The sequence below is a fragment of the Oryctolagus cuniculus genome, chromosome 16 (genome assembly GCF_051225735.1).
Source record: "Oryctolagus cuniculus isolate XC-2025 breed Fujian yellow rabbit chromosome 16, ASM5122573v1, whole genome shotgun sequence".
Taxonomy (NCBI): Eukaryota; Metazoa; Chordata; class Mammalia; order Lagomorpha; family Leporidae; genus Oryctolagus; species Oryctolagus cuniculus.
In genome coordinates this window covers 52,097,277-52,122,589 of record NC_142882.1, presented here as the reverse complement: position 1 = coordinate 52,122,589, position 25,313 = coordinate 52,097,277, and the positions used below count along the sequence as shown (strand labels likewise).

Genomic DNA, 25,313 nt, shown 5'->3' with positions numbered 1-25,313 from the left:
GTCAGAAGATCCCTGCAAAACAATCAAAAGAGCCGGACGTGGGACCCAGACAGATGGCATCAAACGGCCTCCATGTGAAGCTGTCAGAGCCGGCTTCAAAGCGTCTCACAGCGGTGCTGCAGGAAGCAGTGGGGCCGTGAGGACCTGAGTGGCACATGAGAGGATCCGGTCCAGTCACACTGAAAATGACCACGTATCACTATAAAATTGTTGTGTAGCTTCAAAGTACATGTTTATTTATAAAAACATACATCAAAAACCAGCATTACAAAGCTTGAGCAATAAAAAAAATTAACAATTTCAACTTACTATTTTAGATGGCAAAGTGGCCCTTACATATTTTCAAATAACAGCTTTAATTTTTAGATAGCCTGAAAAATTAAATTTTGATAGACTTAAACATATTTACTGTATTTTCAGGGTTTGCCTCCTGTGAAAACAACCTCATCTGTTAGGAAAGAGCAAAAGCATATACAAAGTGTAAAGTGATAAAATTTTGACAAAAATAATATAAGGTACTTTCACTTATTTAAATAAATTAAACATCTAAAAAGATATATTTATACAGTAAAAAAAAGAAATTAATTCAAGAGAAAATGAACAATATTATTACATGAAAGGACAGTTCAGATGCCGGCTGCGATTTGCCCAGTTGTGTTCATTGTGGCCTTGTAGTTGATGGCAGTGGAGCTTGGCCTTTCTGCTTAGCAGCCTTTTCCATTTTCACCTGTAAGTTTAAAGCATCCACTGATATAATCATTTGTAAAGCACTGTGAAGAAAGGAAGGCCGCACACACCTCATTTGAATGCCTGTCCTAGGGGCCAGGCGTCGTGAGGCAGCAGGTGCAGCGGTGCTTGCAACGCCAGCATCTCACACTGGAGGGCAGGCTTGAGTCCCACACTACCTCCTCCACCGAGGTTAACACAAAGCAGCTGCACACACGCCTAAGCAGTGGCCTTCCGACTTTCCAGACACCTCTGCACTTCTGCTATGGGCTGAAGGACCCCAAAGAAGAAGAAAGTCCACCTGCTTCTTCCTCACCACCACTCAATCACAAGAAATCTTCCCAATGGCAGCAACACTGCCTTACCCTTGCTAGAGAAAGGGGAAAAACTAACGGCACAGTAGGCAGAGGCACGGCCTCCTACCTTCTAGAGCGACAGGAGCCTAGTAAAATCAGTCTTCCCAACCCCATCAAATTGTAAGTAAAAAATTCCCAGTAATAAAATCAGATGACTCCAACCTCTGTTTCTTCCTCATGTTTTATCTCACTCACTCTCCTCTTTGAGTTGTTTTGGAATCCTATTCTCCTATTCAGAAACCACACACTCATCACTCCTGCAGCCAAGATGTCACATGAAGGATCCCCAAAGGATCCCGTATTCTTAGGCAAAGGTGATGGGTTTTGGAGTCTAACAGAAGAGCATTTGAATCCTACCTGGACTCTTGTATTAGCATTTTAGACAAGTTATTTAATCCATAGTTTTTCATTTGTAAAAAAGGTCACAGTAATAGCTACCTCTCAGGGTTGTTCTTAAGGTATAAATAATATACAAGGTACTTCAAAACATTTGTGGAAAATGCAATTAAAAGATAAGTTTATTGGGTACAAAAAAACTTTAGCCCATGCAGGTTTTTTTAATAGTACACTTTTCCATGAGCATTTTGAAGACCCCGTCATATATAAAGATCTAGACACTGAGAAAGCACTCAAATGTTAATCCCTTTTCCCTTCCAATATATAAATTACATGTTAGATTTGTAGTAATGTGATATGATACATAAAAGAAGCCATATAATGGAGCCAGCATTGTGATGCAGCACATTAAATCACCTCGTGCAACACCACCATCCCATATCAGAGTGCCTGTGCCAGTCTGGATCCTGGCTGCTCCACTTCTGATCCAGCTCCCTGTTCATGCACCTGAGAAAGCAGGTGGCCCAACTATTTGGGCTCCTGCCACCCTTGTGGGAGATCAAGATGGAGTTCTTGGCTCTTGGTTCTTGGCTTCAGCCTGGCCCAGAAGTGAAACAGCAGATGAAAGACATATCTCCCTGCTTTTCCCTCTGTGTTGCTCTGCCTTTCAAATAAAATAAATAAATGTCTTTTTTAAAAAAAAAAAAAAAAGCAACTTTAAAATTGTGTCTAAAAGTAATGGGTAAACTACCACAAAGGCTGCAGTTATCAAAGTCAGCTTATACTTTTCACAGATTCGTCCCCTATGCCAAAGGTTGCCCATGGATTTTGCTACAGATACAAGCAAAAAGCAGATGCACGTTGAGCACTGCTCTTGCGGGAGGCACTGAGCCATCAGATGCAGCTTCCCGACAATCCTCCTCCCTTCAGTGGTTCTGGAGAGGGACTATCCCAGCAGTGAATAGGGGATGGGTCAGCTCTGAGAAGCCATCAGGCTTGGCTCTAGTTTACACTCCATTAACCACACAGGCTAGGGAGTTGGTAAGCTGCCACTCATAAATCACATGGGACGGAAAGGTATAAACTACATTTCACAAATCCAGCAATTCCAGATTTGTTTATAACAGACAAGGTAGGCCCTTGAAAGCACTGACAGAGAACTCTTTTCATTATCTTCCCACAAGCAAATATCGTTAACACATTTTCAAGGCAATTATCACTTCTCAGGCTTCTGGAGAGGAATGCAGGCCCCAGAACCTAGTCATGCATAAGACTATGAGGAAAAACTTAAATTCAGCTATGTATGTTCCAAAAATGTGTACACCTAGAGTGGGTATTTTCCAAGAATGGAGACTGATAGGAGTGTAAGTCCCACCCACGATGCTGCTGCTACAAAAACAGTCCTTTCTTTCGCTGCTCTGACCATTGAGCTCTCTTCCACTTGTCTGACTACCTCTTCTCTTTGCTACGGTCTGCGTGCTTGTGTCCTCCCAAATTCACATGCTAAAGCTTAATCAACAAGGTGATGGTATTAAGAGGTGGAGCTCCTGGGAGGTGATCAGAAAGCAGAGCCAAAAATAGAAGAAAGCAGAGCCCTCCTGAATCAGAGTGGCGGTCCCAGAGAGCTGTCACCCCACTGCGAGGAGGCACCTACTGCGGCCCTCACCAGCCACCAAATCGGTGGCCTCTCTGTCTCCTACTCACTCCCTCTGCTTCTGTATGGCAAATGTACTTCGTGTTCTGCCCTTCTCACACCTTCAGTGATTTGATGAGCGATTGTCAGCCTGGAAGAGGACACAACAAAAAGTGACAGAAGTGTCCTTCCTTTCATGCCCGCAAAGCAACTACAAAATAATCCTCAAGAAAGCACTTTCAGCCAGACAGCTGAAATACCATTCCTCACACCTCAGCAAGTCAACGTTCTTTCACCTAGCAAAGAGCAAAAACAAAACTCTCAAATAGAAATATTGCCTTGAAACTTATCAAAAGTATAAGTCGTTGACATTTATGGAAGAGGATATCAATTACTTTTGTGTTAATGTTTCTCAATTTTCCATAAATAGTTATTGGAAACTTATTACAAAGGTACTGAACTAGGTACCAGGGAAAAACCAAAAATGAATAAAATACTATGTTTATCCCCAAGGCATTTACAATGTGGTAAGGAACTGACAGAAATGACCATTACCAAAAGCTGTGAACACATCAAGACTATAGTTGTTGAGTCCTGGGAATTGTTAAAATATGTTTCTCTTTAGTGTTCTCTTCCTTAAAGACTACTGAGTGATTTCTGAGTCTGGATATACCCAACAGTCTCTAAGAAGAAGAAACACTGCCTATCAAAAATTCAAAATATACTGTCTTTATTTGACAACTAAATATTTTTAAATTTAAAAAGGTACGTGTGTTTTAAAAAAATTCAAGATACAGATAATTTACAAATCTGATGGCTGATATTGATTATTGATCACTATATCTGTGTATGTAATGTTGATGACCTTCATAAATCAATCAGTGTACTATACAAGGGTACTTTAAAAGTTCACAGAAAATTCACACTATCTTCTAATTCCATTTTGCCATGAACTGTTGAGTGCTTTCATATATCATATTATTCCTTCATGCTATTTATGTCTAAATTATTCTAAGCCTCAGACCTAACACCAGCTGTAAGACTTTATAAATTAGTTTTAATGATGTCCCCTATTCCACATATAGTGATTCTACAGCGTTTTTGCTACAAGCAAATGTTTAATGCAAGTAGATTTTTTCAAACGTACCCTTTCCTGGTATTGCCTTTCAAAGAAAGCCATATCGTCCTCTTCAGATCTCCGTAAGGTAGAAACTTGACCACTTGTACCTGCTACCAGGAAAAAAAATCATTATATATTTCCCTGAAATTTAAAAAAAAGAAAAAAGAAAAGTTTCCTCCTATCAGGTGATAATGTTTTCTTTTCTCAAGCCAGAAATGACCTAAATGGATAATTGGTTCTACTTAAATTGGTTCTTATTTGGAAAGAACAGCATCATAGGGCAAAAATAATTTTCACTGGCAAAAATTCTTGAAATGTTTAACTGGCTCATATTAAATAACACTATATAGCTACTCCATATAAGAGTACACTTAATTCTGTTTAACTATGTTTTACATTTTATAACTAAAAATCCATATTACAATTATTAGGTAATGCATAGAAGAAATTACTAAGGCTTGGCTTTGTATAGTGTCATAGAGTGGATACTATCTACTTCAACATTTTTCAAAACTAAAGTACTTTAGGAGCTAGCATTTGGCATAGTGGTTAAGAAACCAGTTGAGGGGGCAGTGCTGTGGCGCAGCAGGTTAAAGCCCTGGCCTGAAGCACCGGCATCCCATATGGGCACCGGTTCGAGTCCTGGCTGCTCCACTTTCGATCCAGCTCTCTGCTGTGGCCTGGGAAAGCAGTGGAAGATGGCCCAAGTCCTTGGGCCCCTGCACCCACGTGGAAGACCCAGAGGAGGCTCCTGGCTCTGGATTGGCACAGCTTTGGCTGTTGTGGCCAGTTGGGAAGTGAACCAGCGGATGAAAGACCTCTCCCTCTCTCTCTCTACCTCTCCTCTCTCTGTGTAACTCTGACTTTCAAATAAATAAATAAATCTTAAAAAAAAAAAGAAAGAAAAAAAGGAATCAGTTGGGACACCCACATCCCTTATCAGAAAGGCGGCTGAGTCCAAGTCTCCGATCCACTCCTGATTAAAGCTTCCTACTACTGCAGACCTTGGGAAGTAGTAGCAAGTGATGGCCCAAGTAGCTGAGTCACTGCCACCCACATGGGAGACCTGGATTGAGTTCCCAGCTCTCCAGTATTTGGGGATGAACCACTAGGTGATACCTGTTCTCTCTCAAATAAACAAAATTTTGAAAAGCAACTAAAATATTTTAACCATCTTTCATGGCATTCCCTTTGTAAAATTAATGAAACACTAGTTCATGTGTTGAAAATTACTTCAGGAGGGAGCCAGCAATGTGGCTTACTTGGTTAATCCTCCGCCTGCGGTGCTGGCATCCCATATAGGCGCCGGGTTCTAGTCCTGGCTGCTCCTCTTCCAGTCCAGCTCTCTGCTGTGGCCCGAGAGTGCAGTGGAGGATGGCCCAAGTGCTTGGGCCCTGCACCCCATGGGAGACCAGGAAGAGGCATCTGGCTCCTGGCTTTGGATCGGTGTAGCATCAGCCATGGCGACCATTTGGGGGGTGAGCCAACAGAAGGAAGACCTTTGTCTCTCTCTCTCTCACTATCTAACTCTGTCAAAAAAAAAAAAAAAAAAAAAGGTAAAAAAAAAAAAAAAAAAAGAAAATTGCTTCAGGAAAGAAAATCTGGGTTTCCCTGTAGGGAGCCCAAGAGCCTAGGAAAACAGAGCATCAACTTAAACACCAGTTCTAGTTCTGAAAGCACATGCATCCACCCTCAACCAGCAACACAGAAACATCAACTGCAAAGAATCACTAGAGTACAACCATCGTCTCTTCATTTAAAGCCTTGTTGAACAAATAAGAAATACTGCTTGAAGTAAGTTCTCTGTATCCATTCCCCTGGAAATGCTGGGTCCAGATCATATGAGCTAAGCCTCCTGAAGGCTCACTCACCTTCACTGAGGTGTTTTTTGTTTTTTTTTTTTTTTTTTTTTAATGGACAGGTAGAGAGAGCAAGCACTCCCTTCCACTGGTTCACTATCCAAATGCCTCCAATAGCCGAGAGTTGAAGCCAAGAGTTGGAAACTCAGTCCAGGTCTCCCCCATGGGGGGCAGGACACCAGTGATTTGAGGAATCACTGCTGCTCCCATTGTCTGCACTAGCAGGAAGCTGGAGTCAGCAGCCAGAGCTAGCAGGAGAAGCCAGGCACCCTGATGTGAGGCACACGTCTTCACCTCTAGGCCAAATGCCTGGCTGTGAGTTGTGTCTGAATGGTGCACTACCAAACTCATCAAAGGGAATGACCAGAAGCAAGCAATCATATGTTACATGTGCTGAAAAAAAGTTTTGTGAGGGGCCAGAGCCGTGGCATAGTAGGTTAAGCCTCCTCCGCCTGCAGCACCAGCATTCTGTATGGGCGCCAGTTTATGTTCCCGCTGCCCCTCTTCCGATCCAGGTCTCTGCTACGGCCTGGAAAGGCTGTAGAGGATGGCCTGAGTGCTTGGGCCCCCTGCACCTATGTGAGAGACATGGAAGAAGCTCCTGGCTCCTGGTTTCCCTCTGGCCAGCCTCGGCCACTGTGGCCACGTGAGGAGTGAACTAGTAGATGGAAAACTTATCTCCCTGCCTCTGCCTATCCCTCTCTGTAACTCTGCCTTTCAAATAAATAAATACATCTTTTTTTTTTAAATGAGAAATTCTCTTTGTTCTTACTTTATAAATAATAAAACCCTGCTAAGCTATGGTTATCACTGGATTACATCACTTTAAGAGAACCCAAAGGATCCAGGCAACCCTTCCACAAGGGAGCCCTCTTATTCTAACACTACAATAACGTACCAGAAAAATGCTTAAAACCTCAAATTATAGGGGCAGGCTTTTGGTTTTGTGGTTAAGACACGCACATTCCACACGGGAGTGCCTGGATTTGATTCCCAGCTCTGCTCCTGAGTCCAGCTTCCTACTAATGCAGACCCTGGGAGGCAGCAGGGACGGCCCAGGTAATTGGCTTCTTGCCACCTACATGAGAGACATGATTCTCTCAAAAAAAATTTAAATAACAACTTAAATTATAGTATTATCAGGACTGTAACAATTCTCAGATTTAGCAACTTTTTCCAATATAAAAAGAAGCTGCTTGCATTTTCTCAGTGCCTCGTCACTATAGAGGAAAGTAAAATGAAAGATTTACTTGAAGTCAAATTATAGTAATAAAGACAGAAGCCTAGAAAACAAACCAAAGTTTTATATTCACATTTCTGACACACAAAAGTATTTCTCAGTTTAATTTCAGTACCATCTGCCAGTGTTTCTGGAGAAGAGCCGGACGGTGCTTGGAATGCTTTTAGAAACGGGTGGTCTGCAGCCGTAATGGGAGAATCTAAAAATTCAACTGAAGGTGCGCCTGGGAACAAAATAAACAGAGGATGAAAATTCAATCTCTATGTATTAGGATACAAACTAGGTCTTATTTCTAATGTGAAATAAATTTCAACTGCAACAGAGCCAGCAGGAAAATCCTTCATATAATAGAAACTTTTATTTAGATTTTTAGCTGCCCTATGAAGTAAAGGCAAAAGGGTAAAAAGTGCTTTTGCCTTTCTCAACACATTTCTCACAGACCTTTATCACAGTGGAAAAAATACCACGCAATGATGTAAGTGCATCTCAGCAAAGAAGTGCCAAACCAGCACAGACCCCGGAGTTACACAACACAATCTAGAGCAAAGCACTGGCAGGCCCCTCTGGGCGAAGAGGTGGAATGATTGCACTTCTAATCTGTTCCTTGCTAGGAAACCAACTAAACACAAAGATGGAAAGTTTCTTCTTCGATAAAATGAGGGCACATCCACAACCCCAAACCACAAACCACAAACAGCAACTGCTAAATACACTGACTCCCAGGCCCAAAAGACTGAAACTGCAGAGAAACAGTTCCACCCTCTTCACAAACACCACACCCCATGCAGGTGAACCTGCCTTACCGTGGAGACACAGTGGCAACAGTGTGGGCAATCCCTGTCTCCTCCTTACCCCCCGCCCCTCGCCCACATGGCAGGGGGGCTATACAAGAAGGGCACAGGTCACCCCATGAGCTGCTCAGCTCGGCTCACGGCTGGCCCCAGCTTACAGGAACTCATACTTGCCCTCTCAAGGACAAGACCCCTCAATACCTGCCACTTCCTCCCCTGAATCCCTCAGCTCTGCTCTGCTCTGGGGTCATCTTGGCCCCTACTATGACAGATGCAAGGGCAGGCCTGCTGCCTCTTAGCTGTTCCAATGCCTTCCAAGCACCCCAGAGAGCTAGGAATCAGAGACTCCTGTACCATAAAGGAATCGAACTCCAGTCAGAGTCACCTGACGGACTGTGCGTGCTCAACAGAGCAGTCCCTGTGCCCCATTCCCTACTTCCCCTGAAGTCAGGACCAAATCATCTTCCTTTCCCTCTCCTCACTCTCACCTGCCTTCACCCCATCTCCCCTCAGGGGCCAAAAGGCAGAGATATTCTTTCTTTATACCTTAAAGATACTTAACTGATAAGACACCAAAAGTCACAAAGAGGCAAGGATGCCAGCTACCAACACTACTACTTAGCACTGTTCTGAAAGCACTATTTTGATTAGTCAAAAGTAAGATGAGCCATAAATACTGCAAAGAGATAAAAATGTCATTATCTGTAAAAAAAAATTATTACAAAAACTAAGATTAAGACTGGTAACAAAAGCAACAGAAAACATTTGCTTTTTTATACCAAAAAAATCACAAAAAATAATGTACGATACCTAATTTTTTAGGAGATTAAATTTAGGGACATGCACAGTTGCGCAGCAGGTAAAGCCGCCACCTGCAGTGCCAGATCAGAACACCAGTTCCAGTCCCAATTGCTCTACTTCCCATCCAGCTCTCTGCTAATGTGCCTGGGAAAGCAGTGAAAGATGGCTGAAGTTCTTGGGCCACTGCACCCATGTGGGAGACCTGGCTTTGGATAGGCCCAACTCCAGCCATTGCAGCTATTTGGAGAGTGAACCAGCAGTTGGAAGACCTCTTTTTCTCTCTCTCTCTGCCTCTGCCTCTACATAACTCTGCCTTTCAAATAAACGAATAAATCTCTAAAAAAAAAAAAAAAAAGCCCTTAAAAATAGAAAGAGATTAAATAGAAATAAACTTAATTAAGAATTGTACAAGACTTCCAGAAAGATAAGTTCAGAATTCCACGTAGTTACATAGTAGACAAAGAAATGGAGACAATATTTCAAACTACCAAGGATACCAGGAGGCAAGTACAAGGCTTTTCTCTGCAAGATTGTTTATAATGGGGGCAGGCACTTGGTAATGGGGGCAGGCACTTGGTGCAGCAGCTAAGATGCCACTTGGGGAGTCAGCATTATGGTGCACCGGGTTAAACCCCACCACCTGCACTGCCAGCATCCTATATGGGCACTGGTTAGAAGCAGCAGAAGATGGCCCCAAATGCTTGGGCCCCTGCTACCCGTGAGGGAGACTCAGATGGAGTTTCAGGCTTCTGGCTTCGACCTGGCCCAGTCCTGGCCGTTGCAGCCATTTGCGAGTGAACCAGTAGATGGAAGATCTTGGTCTCTCCCTCTTTCTAACTCTGCCTTTCAAAAAAAAAAAAAAAAAAAAAAAAAAGATGCCACTTGGGATGCCTGCTTTGGATGCCACACCCCACGTTGGTATCCCTGGGTTTGAACCCTGGCTCCGCTTCTGATTCCAACTTCCTGTTAACGTGCACCCTAGTAAGGAAACAGAGAGATCTTCCGTCACTCCCCAGGTGCCTGCAACAGCTGGGGCCCTAGTACTTGAGCTATCGTCTGCTGTCTCCCAAGGCACCCATCAACAGGAAGCTGTAGCAGAAGCAAAGTAGGTGGGACTTGAACCACAGCACTCTTGCACAGGATGCAGGTGCTCCAAGCAATAGCTTAAAAAAAAAAAAAAAAAAAGATGTATTTATTTGAAAGCCAGAGTCACAATTACAGAGAGAGAGAGAGAGAGAGAGAGAGAGATCTTCCCTCTGCTGGTTCAGATGACAACAATGGCCAGGGCTGGGCCAGGCTGAAGCCAGGAGCCAAGACCCAGGAGCTTCTTCCAAGTCTTCCATGTTGGTGGCAGGGGCCCAAGCACTTGGGCCATCTTCTGTTGCTTTTCCAGGGCCATTAGCAGGGAGCTAGATGGGAAGCAGAGCAGCTGAGACTCGAACCACTGCCCATATGAGGTGTCAGCATTGCAAGCAGCACCTTTACCCACTATGCCACAACACCAGCCCTCCCAAGCGACATCTTAACTCCTGCACCATATGCCCACCCCCATATTTTAAATAATTTTTAATAAATAAGACAAAAAACATGTTTGTTGTAAAAAAAATCTGAATGTCAACTCCCTAACCCCAGTCAACTCTCAGAAAGGTACAGCTGTTGCCAATAGTTTGGGATACATGCTATCAAACTTTTCCCTATGTTCTTTATGGTTTATATGCATGCAAGAAGATATATTTGTGTACATATATATACAGACACACCTTGTTATGGATATGACTACAGATATACATAAGTATGTGCATGTATTTTTACATGAATATATACCTTTGTGTTTCCAAAATAAAGTAGTTATACTAGCAAATACTGTATAAAATAGGATAACACATAAACTGTATCTCACCAAATAAAAGAAATATTACTGAGTTATTACAGACAAGGTATGTAGACTGGGATTTGAGTCCAACTATTAGGATAGTAATAGTCTTTTCCTCTGTCTTTTCTAAATTTTCTCTAATAACAATAGGTTATATAGTGGCAATAAACCTTTTTTAAGAATAAAATGGGCGGGCCGGTGCTGTGGCGCAATGGGTAAAGTCGCCACCTGCAGTACTGGATCCCATATGGATGCCAGTTCTAGTTCCGGCTGCTCCTCTTCTGATCCAGCTCTCTGCTATTGCCTGGGAAAGCAGTTAAGGATGGTCCAAGTCCTTGGGCCCCTGCACCCGTGTGGGAGACCTGGAAGAAGCTCCTGGCTCCTGGCTTTGAATCAGCACAGCTCCAGCCGTTGCAGTCAATTGGGGAGTAAACCAGAGGACAGAAACCCTCTCTCTCTCTGCCTCTTCTCTCTCTGTGCAACTCTGATTTTCAAATAAATAAATAAAAATTTAAAAAAAAAGAATAAAAATGAATATTTGATGAAAAACCATGACAAATATAAAGTGCTAACAAACAGAAGGGTTTGCTATTGTGAAACAACACACATTCATAGTGCATCCATCATCACTTACCAATCCCACTGTCATCCAATCGCATGTAGCCTTCTGCCAGTGAGCTGAAACCAGTTAGTCCTCCCATTGCTGCATAAGGAACATCTTGTCCCACAGGCTTTCCCTGGGCCAATCTTTCTTGCTTAGTCTCCACCACTGTGTCATGGGCATATGCAGGTTGACCACAAGCACAGGTAAAGCAGCTGTGGAATCCTGAACACTTGGAACCTGAATCAAGATGCAGAAAGATTAAACACTTACACGTTATTTTAAAATTATATTTATTTATTTGCGAGATAGAGAGTTTCCTTTTGCTAGTTCACTCTGCAAATGTCTCAATGGCCAGGGCTGGGACTGAACTAGGGCCAAAGCCAGGAGCCAGAGCTAGGAACTCAATCCAGGTCTCCCACGTGGGTGTGGAAACCCAATTACTTCAGCCAACCCCACGTCCTACCAGAGCCTACGACAGCAGGAAGCTGGAATCAGGAGCCGAACCTGGCAGTGGAGCCCAGAAATTCTGATGGGGGACACAGATATCTTAATCACTAGGCTAAACACCAGGCCAAACTCCTAAAAACATGGATACTAAACTGTCTACACGAAAAACACTGAGCTTGGCCAAAGTCAGTAAAATCTATATTCCCTGGCCCCTCTGACTGTTACCTCCAATCCCTGAGTACCCGCCTGGCCCCTGTTCCTACTTCTACTGCTAGTACAACCACAATGCAAGACAGTTTAGAGACTCCTCAGAAATCTGAAAATCAATCTATCAATCAATCAGCCATCCCACGCCTGGGAATATACCCTAAAGGCATGAAATCAGCATTTGAACATTGTCTATATCCCCATGATTACAGCAGCTCAATTCACAATAGCTAAGCTATAGAATCAACCCAGATATCCATCAACTGATGACTGGATAAAGAAAATAGGGTATATAGGCCTGCACCGAAGCTCACTAGGCTAATCCTCCGCCTGCGGCGCCGGCACCCCAGGTTCTGTCCCGGTTGCTCCTCTTCCAGTCCAGCTCTCTGCTGTGGCCAGGAAGGCAGTGGAGGATGGCCCAAGTGCTTGGGCCCTGCACCCGTGTAGGAGACCAGGAAGAGGCACCTGGCTCCTGACTTCGGATCAGCACAGCGCTGGCCGTAGCAGCCATCCGGGGGGTGAACCAACGGAAGGAAGACCTTTCTCTCTGTCACTGTCTAACTCTGTCAAAAAAAAAAAAAAAAAGAAAGAAAGAAAGTAGGGCATATATATATATACACTCACATGCATTGCACGTGAAGCCAGGAGCAGCGCTGTGTTGATCGGCATAGTGTTTGCACCGGCAGCGAATTGGCTGGGTACCGTTTAAAGGGACGTAGAGGAACGCCCTGCAGCGGCAGCCGGCCACCTGGCAGGGCAGCTCAATGGGGCGCTGCTGCGGAAGCTTTTCAAAGTCAGTTTTATGTTGCTTATACCTTAAAAAAAAAATAGAAACATAAAAAGCAATGCAAGCATTGCCAAAAATTACAGTTTCTATTCTATTAAATCCAAGTATGAATCTTTAATTTCTTCTTTTTGTTCTTGTTAGCAACGTGGAGATAAACCCTGGAGCATGCAACATCTCTGTCAGCTGTGTTGCCTTGGACACAGAAAATCTTCATTCTTGCAGATTTTTATTTAAAAAAATTCATAGCAATATAAAGAAATATATAATTCCCTTAATACAAGGAGTCTTCAAAAAGTTCACAGAAAATACAGACCATGAAACATTTGTGCATAGACTTCAAAACTTTAATAGATATCTTTTAATTTCATTTTCCATGAACTTTTTCAAGTACTCACACAGAAGCACAGAGTATAAAAAAGTTCTTCATAAAAACAATGAAATCCAGTCATTTGTAACAAAATGGAGGAATCTGGAACACATCATGCTGAGTGAAATAAGCCAGTCCCAAAGGGACAAATATCATATGTTCTCCCTGATCGGTGACAACCAAGCACAAAAAAGGAAACCTGAAGTGAAAGGGACACTATGAGAAACAGTGACTTGATCAGCCCTTGTCCTGACTGTTGATGTACAATTTAATACTTTATCCCTTTTAGTATTTTTTTTGTTCTCATTAATACTATTGGTTGAACTCTATAATTAACACACAATTATTCTTAGGTGTTTCAATTTAATTGAAAAATGATCCCTGTTAAATATAAGAGTGGGAATAAGAGAGGGAGGAGATGTACAATTTGGGACATGCTCAATAGGACTTGCCCCAAATGGTGGAGTTAGAAATGTGCCAGGGGATTCCAATACAATCCCATCAAGGTGGCATGTACCTTGCCATCTCACTAGTCCGAGTGATCAATTTCAGGTCACAATAGATCATAATGATAGGTCTAAGAGTCAAAGGGATCACACAAACAAGACTAGTGTCTGCAAATACTAACTGATAGAATAAAAAAGGAAGAGAACGATCCAACATGGGAAGCAGGATACACAGCAGACTCATAGAATGGCAGATGTCCTAAACAGCACTCTGGCCTCAGAATCAGCCCTTAAGGCATTCGGATCTGGTTGCAGAGCCCATGAGAGTATTTTAGGCATGGAAAGCCAAGACACTCTGGCGAGAAAAAAAAAAAAAAAAAAAAAAAAAAAAAAAAAAAAAAACACCTAAATGAAAGCTCTCTCCAAGTGAGATCCCAGTAGAAAAAACGGGCCATGAAAGAAGGAGGTACCTTTCTCTGAAGGGAGGAGAGAACTTCCACTTTGACTATGACCTTGTCTAAATAAGATCGGAGTCAGCAAACTCAAAAGGCTTCCATAGCCTTGGAAACTCATGACTAGAGCCTAGGGAGATTACTGACGCCATAAACAAGAGTGTCAAATTGTTAAGTCAACAACAGGAGTCACTGTGCACTTACTCCTCATGTAGGATCTCTGTCCTTAATGTGTTGTCTAATGTGAATTAACGCTATAACTACTACTGAAACAGTATTTTACACTTTATGTTCTGTGTGGGTGCAAACTGATGAAATCTTTACTTAATATATACTAAATCGATCTTCTGTATATAAAGATAATTGAAAATGAATCTTGATGTGAATGGAATGGGAGAGGGAGTGGGAGATGGGGGGGGTGCGGGTGGGAGGGAAGTTATGAGGGGGAAAAAGCCATTGTAATCCATAAACTGCACTTTGGAAATTTATATTTACTAAATAAAAGTTTTAAAAAAAAGAAATTTCTCTGATCTGCTGTACTACTTTGTATAATAAAGTCAAGTTCATTCCTGAAAAAAAATTATTATCAAAGTGCATTACGTAAATTTACTTCTATAGGCTTGCTATTTGAAATTTAAGTAAACCAAATAAATATTTTATTTTAATAAAATTTTATTTTCAACTTCAAAATAAATTGATATTTTAATAGCATACTCTTTAGGAGACTGTAAATAACATTTTTAAATAGGCTTTTTGGTTTCTTCTCATAAGGTGCTATACAATAAAATAACAAAATTTATCATTGTTCTTAATATTAAAATGCAATATCTACGCATTTCAATATCTAGGAAATGCATAGTAAAAACTATGAGATACCATTTTTCTTTTTTTTTAAGGTTTATGTGTTTTTTACTTGAAAATCAGAGTTACACAGAGGGAGAAGAGGCAGAGAGAGAGAGAGAGAGAGAGGTCTTCCATCCTCTGGTTCACTCTCCAATTGGCTGCAACAGCCAGAGCTGAGCTGATCTGAAGCCAGGAGCCAGGAGCTTCCTCCAGGTCTCCCACATGGGTGCAGGGGCCCAAGGGCCTGGGCCATCCTCCACTGCTTTCCCAGGCCATAGAAGAGAGCTGGATCGGAAGTGGAGCAGCTGGGACTCGAACCTGCACCCATGTGGGATGCCGGCACTACAAGCAGCAGCTTCACCCACTACGCCACAGCAACAGCCCCATACTATGGTTTACAAAGAAGGAAGACCTTGGGTTTCCTACCAGTTTCTCAAATGATATAGAAACTTGATCAGGAAGGACTGTACCTCCATTTGTGGTGAAACCGTCTGCCGTATGTCACACATCATACTCTTTCTCTCTTTCTAAATAATAAAGTGTGGTAAGAGAAAAAAAAAAGTCTTGATAAAATTTAAAAGGCCCATCTTGGCCGGCGCCGCGGCTCAATAGGCTAATAATCCTCCACCTAGCGGCGCTGGCACACCGGGGTCTAGTCCCGGTCGGGACACCGGACTCTTTCCCGGTTGCCCCTCTTCCAGTCCAGCTCTCTGCTGTGGCCCAGGAAGGCAGTGGAGGATGGCCCAAGTGCTTGGGCCCTGCACCCCATGGGAGACCAGGAGAAGCACCTGGCTCCTGCCTTCGGATCAGTGCGGTGCGCCAGCCGTGGCAGCCATTGGAGGGTGAACCAACGGCAAAAGGAAGATCTTTCTCTCTGTCTCTCTCACTATCCACTCTGCCTGAAAAAAAAAAAAAAAAAAGCCCATCTTTTGGAGCTGGTTTTATGGCACAGTGGTTAAGCTGCCACTTAGATCACCCACATCCCTTACTGAAGTACTGGTTCAAGTCCTGGTTATCCCACTTACAAGCCAGGTCAGGCTAATGCACCTGGAGAGGCAGCTGTTGATGGCTCAAGTACTTGGGTCTCTGTCACCCATGTGGGAAACCTGGATGGAACTCATGGCTCCTGGCTTCAGCCTGGCCCATGCCCTCGCTACCGAGGCCATTCAGGGAGCGAAAAACAACAAATGGAAGAACTCTGTCACTCTGCCTTTGAAATAAATAAATCAATCTGGGTCCAGCGCTGTGGCAGAGCAGGTTAACGCCATGGCCTGAAGTGCCAGCATCCACTATGGGATGGTTTGAGACCTGGATGCTCCACTTCCAATCCAGCTCTCTGCTGTGGCCTGGGAAAGCAGTAGAAGATGGCCCAAGTCCTTGGGCCCCTGCACTCACATGGGAGACCTGGAAGAAGCTTCTGGCTCCTGGCTTTGGATCGGCGTAGTTTCGGCCGTTGTGGCCATCTGGGGACTGAACCAGCAGATTGAAGACTTCTCTCTCTCCTCTTTCTGTGTAACTCTGACTTTCAAATAAATAAATAAATCTTTAAAAATAAAAAAAATAAATAAATCTACAAAATAGGTATCTGTTAACCCAGAAAGTCCATTGTAGAAAATAGATTCTAAGGGCTGGCACCGTGGCTCACTTGGTTAATCCTCCACCTTCGGTGCCGGAATCCCACATAGGCGCCAGGTTCTAGTCCTGGTTGCTCCTCTTCCAGTCCAGCTCTCTGCTGTGGCCCGAGAAGGCAGTGGAGGATGGCCCAAGTGCTTGGGCCCTGTACCCGCATGGGAGACCAGGAAGAGGCACCTGGCTCCTGACTTCAGATCAGCATAGCTCTGGCCATAGCGGCCATTTGGGGGGTGAACCAACAGAAGGAAGACCTTTCTCTCTGTCTCTCGCTCTCACTGTCTGTAGCTCTACTTGTCAAATAAATAAATAAAAAATCTTTAAAAAAAAAAAAGACAATGTTAAAAAAAAGAAAATAGACTCTAAGAAAATAATTCTATGTATAGAAAAAGCTTTCTGGGTAAAGAGAGTATTAACAGTACCTTTAATAGCAAATATATATCCATATATGAACATGAGGATTGTGTAAGTAAATAGCTAGAGAATAGTTCTTACACTTTTTATTAATGAAATCCTTTCTTCAAATAAAATCTTTCACAGAATCTTAAGAGGTAGACTTGATTAAAGCAAGGGAAGAGCCAAAACTATACTTTTCCCCTTTGCCTAACCTGCTCTTCCACCCGGCCTGCCCCTGAGGCTCCCACCCAGCCGAGCTGTGGCCACCACTGGACTACTAGACTACATGCGGGTATTAAAGTCTTGTAAAGGGATTGGCACAGTCGACACCAGAGCTGGCTGAGGCACTAGGGCAATGGTTCTGGGCACCCAGTGGACGACGACGTGTTACTGTCACCCCTGAGTGGCAAACAGGGTCATGATCACCGCTAGCTGCCTGGCCCTGTGGGTCATGGTGCTTACCCTCTATGTGTACAAAAACACAAGGAATACAAACAGATAGAGAACAGCGCTAGGAGCACGGCCGGCGGTGGAGGCCTGAATGTCGGCCAGGGCCACGCCAGGGCCGCGTTCCTCCCCGGACGCCAGGAGAAGCATCCGCTGCTCAAGGACCAGCCGGGGAGTCTCTAGACCCGCACCTCCCTCTCACCCTCCGCCACACCTGCAGTGCCGCCCAGGCGAGCTGTGCAGGACTGGGTGGCTGTTCCCTTGTTCGTTTTTCTCTCTCCCGGAAGAGTCTTGTAAAACACTCTCGCGGTGTGGGCAGGCTGGATTTGTCCTCAGGGGTAAGTGACGAGCGAGCGAGAGAAGCGCAGTGCCACTGCCTGCAGCCTGGGGCGCGTGTCTCAGGGCACAGCTCAGCCGCACTTCCTGTCCTGGTTGTGTCTCCCTCACGAGGTCTTAGGTAGCGAGTAGGGTAGCCACACGCGGTCCCAAGAGCGTCCCTCGCTGGAGTCTGACCCAGGGAGCTGGAAGGACGGGCTGGACACCGTCCGGCTTTCCGTACGACCACGGGCACAAAGCCAGCGGAGTCCTGGCCTGGAGGTCTGCTCCTGTTGCAGGGGACACGCGTGAGCTCCTGACAGAGCAGCGCGGGCCCAGGCCTTCAGCACGATGTACGCACTGGACGCGCTCAGGTAAAAAGGCCGGTCTTATTACTAGATGGGAGCCCTGTGTTTGCGTGACAGCCTGCCCTGCCCGGCTGAGTGAAGGAATGATGTTCATTCATTTTGTTAACCAGGGACATCTGTGTAGTGCTTTCTGTATACCAGGCCTGGGGACACCTGCCCTCAGAGTTGACACTCTTGTGTATAAACCTGAATTTCTGTACATTCTAGTGCCTGTATTTGAGTTCACATACTGTGGTGTTTTTTAAAAGATTTATTTATTTATTTATTTATTTATCTGAAAGGCAGAGTTACAGAGAGACAGAGACACAGAGAGAGACAAGTCTTCCATCCGTTGGTTCACTCCAAATGGCTGCAAGGGTTGGAGTTGTGCCAAGAAGCCAGGAGCCAGGAAGTTCTTCCGGATCTCCCACATGGGTGCAGGGGCCCAGGGACTTGGTCATCCTCTACTGCTTTCCCAGGCCATAGCAGAGAGCTGGATCGGAAGTCAGACTAGAACTGGCACTCATATGGGATGCCAGCACTGCAGGCAGAGGCTTTACCCACTACACCACAGCAACGGCCCCCATACTATGATTTTCCAAAGAAGGAAGACCTTGAGTTTCCTCCCAGTTTCTCAAATGATACAGAAACTTGATAAGGAAGGACTGTACCTCCATTTGTGATGAAACTGTGTGCCATATGTCACACATCACACTCTTTTTCTCTCCTTTCTAAAAAATAAAGTGTGATAAGAGACAAAAAAAAAAAAAAGTCTTGTAGGGGGCTGGTACTGTGACGAAGCAGGTAAAGTTGCTGCCTGCAGTCCCAGCTGCTCCTCTTCCAATCCAGCTCTCTGCTGTGGCCTGGGAAAGCAGCGGAGGATAGTCCAAGTCCTTAGGCCCCTGCACCTACATGGGAGGCCCAGAAGAAGCTCCACGCTCCTGGCTTCAGATCAGCCCAGTTCCGGCTGTTGCAGTCATCCTCTCCCTCTCTGTCTGTAACTCTGCCTCTCAAATAAATAAAGAAAATCTTTAAAATAATAAACAAATAAATAAATCTTTATTTAAAAAAAGTCTTATTTGCCATGACTTTATAACCACATGTAATACTCACTCCTGTGATTATCATGAAAACAGTGGCTGGATTTATACACACACATAATTGACAACTAAATATGTAGCCACGAGTGTGCCATTCAGGCAAGGCTGGGGCAGGGGCTGCACAGGAACAATGAAACAGTTCACTCTCAGAGGGGGCTTCCCAGAGGACCAACCCGGAGGGCTTACCTTGAACACTGCACTCAAAGGACGCCAGACCACCACAAACAAGGGAAGTTGCAGAAACCAGCCTGAGTCAGATTTCTGCATGAAGTATGCTGTGTGAGCAGGAAGTGTGCCCACTTTCCCCTTTTCTACACCCTGGAGGTAAAACGCAGGCAGGAAGAGCCCTCCCACACCCCTTCACCCCTTGCTCCATCCTGCACACTCTCCAAACCCTTGCTAGGGAAGCTCTGGCAAACTGATTCTGAGGGAGGCCCTTTCTGGAGGGAGCTACACTTCCCCACGCTACTGTCCTTCCTTCGCTGTCACAACCCCACTGGAGCAACCCCAAGCAAACAGACCCCTGTGTCTGCTGACAAATGGACTACATAAAGAAAAATAGTTACACAGCCACGTAAAAGGGATGCACAGAAGCTTGCTGTGGACAGAGAGTCCTCCCTTTTCTCTGTGAGGGGGCTGAATAAAAGTGTGGGTGTGGGCCGGCGCCACGGCTCAATGGGCTAATCCTCCACCTTGCGGTGCCAGCACTCCGGGTTCTAGTCCCGGTCGGGACACTGGATTCTGTCCCGGTTGCCCCTCTTCCAGGCCAGCTCTCTGCTGTGGCCAGGGAGTGCAGTGGAGGATGGCCCAAGTCCTTGGGCCCTGCACCCCATGGGAGACCAGGATAAGTACCTGGCTCCTGCCATCGGATCAGCGCAGTACGCTGGCTGCAGCGCGCTGGCCGCAGCGGCCATTAGAGGGTGAACCAACGGCAAAGGAAGACCTTTCTCTCTGTCTCTCTCTCTCACTGTCCACTCTGCCTGTCAAAAAAAAAAAGTGTGGGTGAGTATGACAAAACACCACGAGGAGACTCCAACATTTTCCCTCCACAAACTTTCTGAGGTACCCTTAAAAATCTCATGCCACTTTTATAATGGGGGCGGAGGAATCAGCCTTGGACAGAGATACCACTGAATGAGCAGCACTAAAGAACAGCTTCTCCATTAAGGCTGGGTTGGGTTTTTGAAAGTCAGTTTTGTGCTGTATAAACCACAGATAGTGAAGAAACCAGCATTACATTCTCACAAGCACAAATTATAAGGGACCATAAATTTATCAAACCCCTCTTCAGTTCAGAAAGATGCTAAGCTATGCCTGGTGCTCCATTCCTCCACAAGGTTAGAGTGAACGGCCAGCGCTGTGGTGTAGCAGATAAAGCCGCCACCTGCAGTGCTGGCATCCCATATGAGTGCCAGTTCAAGTCCCAGCTGCTCCACTTCCGATCCAGCTCCCTGCTAATGGCCAAGGAAAGCAGCAGAAGATGGCCCAAGTCCTTGGGCCCCTGCACCCACATGGGAGACGTGGAAGAAGCTCCTAGCTCCTGGCTTCAGGTCGGCCCAGCTCCAGGCATTGCGGCCATTTGAGGAGTGAACCAGCAGATGGAAGACCTCCCTCTGTTTGCCTCTGCCTCTCTGTAACTCTGCCTTTAAAATGAATAAATAAATCTTAAAATAAAAAAAAAAAAGGAGGTTAGAGAGAGGTTGCCTTTCCAGGTGAGCATAAAGTCTACATACAGCATCCCTCATCCTGGCAGCTGCCTGCCAACCTTCGGCAAACTGCAAGTCACCAAGCAGCAGCCATCAAAGAGCCTCCTAGGAAGAGCCCCAGAAACTGCCAACAAAACAGGGTAGTTGTCATTCAGTGGCTCCCTTGGAAAGAAAGTCAAGGTTGCTGCCTGAAACCATGCCTTAGATTCGGTGACTGTGACCTCTACAACTGTGAGGACACAGTAAAACTTAAAGCAGAGCACACACAAAGCAAAATGCGAACCTCAGACACAGGCTACACCAGTCAGTGACGGGGCCTCATGCACCTCCTTCCCTCTGCCTGCTTTCCTTGTAACAAGATCATTTGTAATAAAAAAAACAGTCTGCTTGTATTGTTATTTGCTGAAAGAGCTATATCCACCCAGCAGTTAGTTAAGGTTCAAAGGACAGATAGTAAATGTGGAGAAATGCTTCTGCAGATGGGTTTCAGGAGGGGTGTCCCTGCCCCCCACCCCGGTATATTTTTTTTAACTGATGGGAAGAGAACAGTTGTTTAATAAGGTAATAAGCATGATGAGTTCTAATAGAATACAACAGAAATTTTTAAAGCACAGCTCAGAAAAAAAAAAAAGACCCTTATATAATGGCCGCTGTATTACATAAAGGCTTATTTTTAACAGTGTTCTTTGTAGGAGGATATGCTTTGCTAGTTCTTTTGTTTGCTAATCATCAGAAAACAGCAACAAAATATCTTACCTATGTGTACAAAAACACTGCGTTTCTGGGCCAACAAGTTTACAATCCATTCCTGCTGGTGACCTCCAGCTCACGAATAACCTGTTCTGTAAGCGCCCGGGGAGAACTTTCCTTTTGTATTCTTCATATTCTTCAGGAGTAAAAAGTTTCCCTCCATCATCATCACCAACAATTCTACAACAACAACAAATGCTTCCTTGAATCTCGAGTATTTGTTTTCTGGGGTAAAATTACTTAACCCTCAAATTACACTATAGGTGCATAGTTAAAGGAAAGGCCGTCTTAACTTTGATTTTTTTTTTTTTTTTTTTTTTTTTTTTTTTTACTTTAGGTACATGTTGGTAGCCAAAGTACACATACTGGTCATACAACTTCTCCTTTGGATGCAGTTCATGACACGCTTCCCCAAAATACAGCAGCTCCTCACCTGAGTAACAGGGACAAGCAGGTCACCCTCCCCCTCCCCTTCCCTTCTCCGCTGAAACAAGTCAGAAAACATTCCCGTGGTACCTTCCCTTTAATGGAGGAAAGGTACATACTTAGCCCGCAAGACACAGAGAAGAACCTGAACAAACAGGCCTTGCTCAGCTCCCCAAGTTTATGACCACTGGATCACATGCCTTCCATCTTCAGTCATAGTTCTCCATGACTGTCTACTCTCAGACATAGCATAAAAACAACACACACAGGATTCCCTGGTTTTTTTTTTTTTTTTCTTTTTGGATCTTCATTTTCTGAAGGCTCCCAGTTCAAATAAAATTTGCATGAATTTGTAAGCTTTTCTTTCGTTAACCTGCCTTTTAGTATTATGTAAGTGCCTTCGTGATGGTGGAGGAGTCTTTTTTCCCCCAGACTTGTCATATAAAAGAGAATTATCAATGAGAAAGTCAATCAATTTGTAACATCCAGCTGTACGGACCAAGGTTTATCAGTGAGGATTACCACATTCATCTCAATTTCTCCTTTGATTCTGAAGCAAACATGCTCACTAAAAGCCAAAACTGAAACTGCTAAATACTCTAATGATTTCGTCCTTTAAAAACAGAACCCCAAAATATCCATGTGACCCCCATCCCTGGCCGGGAGTTTAAGCTGACATGGGCCCTAAACACAACGTGGGTCCCCACAAGCTCAAAACCTCATCTCTCTGTTAGGTACTCAGGTATATACTGTTTAATCTCAGAAACAGTTTTATGAGAAAAATTAACCTCTGCTGTTTCTATGGAGGAAAAAAATATAGTTGGCATCTCAAAGAAAAGAAAGTACAAAATAAGTTGTTCAGGGAGCGAGGGTTTAGATGGGCAGTTAAGATAACTGCATCTGAGGCTGGCCCTATGGTGCAGCGGATAAAGCCGCCACCTGCAGTGCCGACATCCCATATGGGCGCCAGTTCAAGACCTGCCTGCTCCACTTCCAATCCAGCTCTCTGCTATGGCCTGGGAAAGCAGTAGAAGATGGCCCAGGTGCTTGGGCCCCTGTACCTGCGTGGGAGACCCAGAAGCAGCTCCTGGCTCCTGGCTTCGGATAGGCGCTCCAGCCGTTGCGGCCAATTGGAGAGTGAACCAGCGGGTGGAAGACTTCGCTCGCTCGCTCTCTCTCTCTGCCTCTCCTCCTCTCTGTATATCCCTTTCACATAAATAAATAAATCTTTAAAAAAAAAAAATACGTGCAAACCTTTAAAGAAACTTGGTGGCCGGCGCCGCGGCTCAATAGGCTAATCCTACACCTAGTGGCGCCAGCACACCGGGTTCTAGTTCCGGTCGGGGCGCCAGATTCTGTCCTGGTTGCCCCTCTTCCAGGCCAGCTCTCTGCTGTGCCCAGGGAGTGCAGTGGAGGATGGCCCAAGTGCTTGGGCCCTGCACCCCATGGGAGACCAGGAGAAGCACCTGGCTCCTGCCATCGGATCAGCGTGGTGCACCAGCCGCAGCGCGCCAGCCGTGGTGGCCATTGGAGGGTGAACCAACGGCAAAAGGAAGACCTTTCTCTCTGTCTCTCTCTCTCTCACTGTCCACTCTGCCTGTCCAAAAAAAAGAAAGAAAGAAAGAAAGAAAAGAAAAGGAAAGGAAAGGAAAGGAAAGGAAAGGAACGGAACGGAACTTGGTATTTAAGCTCCAAACCAGCACAGCTCAAACTTTCCTGTTTTTGTTTTTGTTTGTTTGTTTGTTTTTCCAGAACCTCCAGAAGATCCTATTCAAACACAGGTTCTGATTAATAGGTCTGGAGTGAGCCTCAGACTACCTTTCCAACAAGCTCCCAGGGGACGCCTACAGCAGGGGTCCCTGCCATCCCCACTTCTCAAATCCTCAAGCCCACAAAGGACCGGATAATCTCTTTGACAGGGAAAGTGTTCCTGTGTAAGCCTGCAAAAATAATCTCCCACCAGGCCTGCCCTTAACACTTTCTGGACCAGGCAAGAGGCTACCGGAGGCCCCCCATCCACGCAGGTATACACACACTGAAGCCACCGGTGGACACCAAGGCCTCGCAGCTGGCTGGGGGCGCAGCGGGAGGCAGCCTAGAGAGCTGGAGGCTACAGTACCTGCCTGTGCGCTGGGTATGGGCTGGGGGGTCCCAGTTCGGGCCCAGGACTCACCTGAACCGGGCATGGGGTCTGACCCATCAGGCTCCCCGTGCTAGCTTTTCCTGCTCAGCATCTGCAGGCACTTCTCAGCTTTACCCACGACTACACCAGCGGGACAGTCCCAAGTGTGCAGTCAGCCAGGGAAGCCGTGTGCCCGGACACCCCTGGTGACTACCTGCGAGCCTGGGGCGACCACCTGCAGGCAGACGTCGTGGTCCACACACCCGGCCTCTGCGTCCATCTGGGGTTCAGAGGCCCCCCGGAGGGGCGCGGAGGGGCCTCGCGGGAGCCCCACTCCTGAAGGCAACGACGTTCGCTGTGGAGACCCGAAACCTGACAATATGCCGGACCTCCCTCAGCAGCCCGCGCACGGATTCCCGGGGATCCACCCGCGCCCTGCCTCGGCGCCCCAAGCACTCGTCCCAGAGCCGCACCCTCACCTCCGGTACTCCAGGTACTCGTCCACCGCCGCCGCGCCGCCGGCGGGCAACGTCAGCCGCTCCATGGCCGGCGCGGAAGCGGAGGGCGCCGGAGCCGCGCGCCAGCCACTGCCAGGGAGCCGGCCCCGCCCCCGGCACCAGGCCCCGCCCCCGGCACCAGGCCCCGCCCCCGGCACCAGGCCCCGCCCCCAGCTTCCTGATTGGCACTGCCCGGAGCCCTCGGCCGGCGCGCGCGACCCGCGGGGCGCCGGTCCTGACACGTGCAGCTCCGCCCGACACGCGGTGTGGCTATGCAGCCTCCCAACGCCCTGGCCCTGTCCCCGCACCGCCGACACGGAGGGACCTGGGACCCGGGAGCGCAGACGTGGGTGTGTCCTGGACGTCAGGGAACCGGCTTCTGTCTTTGCGCGCTCTTCGTCCCTTCTCTTGAAATGTTGGGGTCTTGACATGTTGGGGTCTCTGAGCGGATGCCGGTTGGTTTGAGGCTCGCCTTGGCGTAACGGAGGACGGTGTGTTCTAGAGTGGCGTTTGAACACTGGTCCAGGGGCAGCGTCCAGTGTGGGCGAGTGAACACCTTGTTCCTGAATACCAGCTTTGAGGGGAAACAAATTGTGAATGATTGGGGTGGTTGTGTTGGTTTTTTTTTTTTTTTTTTTTAATCTTCAGAAAAACTGCACAAACTCTGTTTAACAAAGTTGAGTCACCACT

General features: G+C 45.8%; 1 protein-coding gene across 4 annotated transcripts; it reads right to left on the bottom strand.

Annotated features, from left to right (window-relative positions):
- Window positions 1-207: 207 nt before the first annotated feature.
- Window positions 208-24,735, bottom strand: FAM221A (family with sequence similarity 221 member A). Of its 4 annotated transcripts, none has more exons than XM_008261537.4 (7): window positions 24,606-24,735; window positions 21,585-21,758; window positions 12,618-12,808; window positions 11,370-11,576; window positions 7,386-7,493; window positions 4,199-4,281; window positions 208-727 (listed from the first exon to the last, which is right to left on the bottom strand). In XM_008261537.4, the coding sequence occupies exons 1-7, from the start codon at window positions 24,668-24,670 to the stop codon at window positions 659-661; spliced, it is 897 nt and encodes a 298-aa protein (XP_008259759.2). In that variant the 5' UTR covers window positions 24,671-24,735; the 3' UTR covers window positions 208-658. The 4 variants fall into 4 exon arrangements, with proteins under 4 accessions (XP_008259759.2, XP_051708786.2, XP_008259760.2 ...); XM_051852826.2 differs by having other exon boundaries at window positions 208-3,202; window positions 4,199-4,278; XM_008261538.4 differs by having other exon boundaries at window positions 4,199-4,278.
- Between the last annotated feature and the right edge of the window lie 578 nt (window positions 24,736-25,313).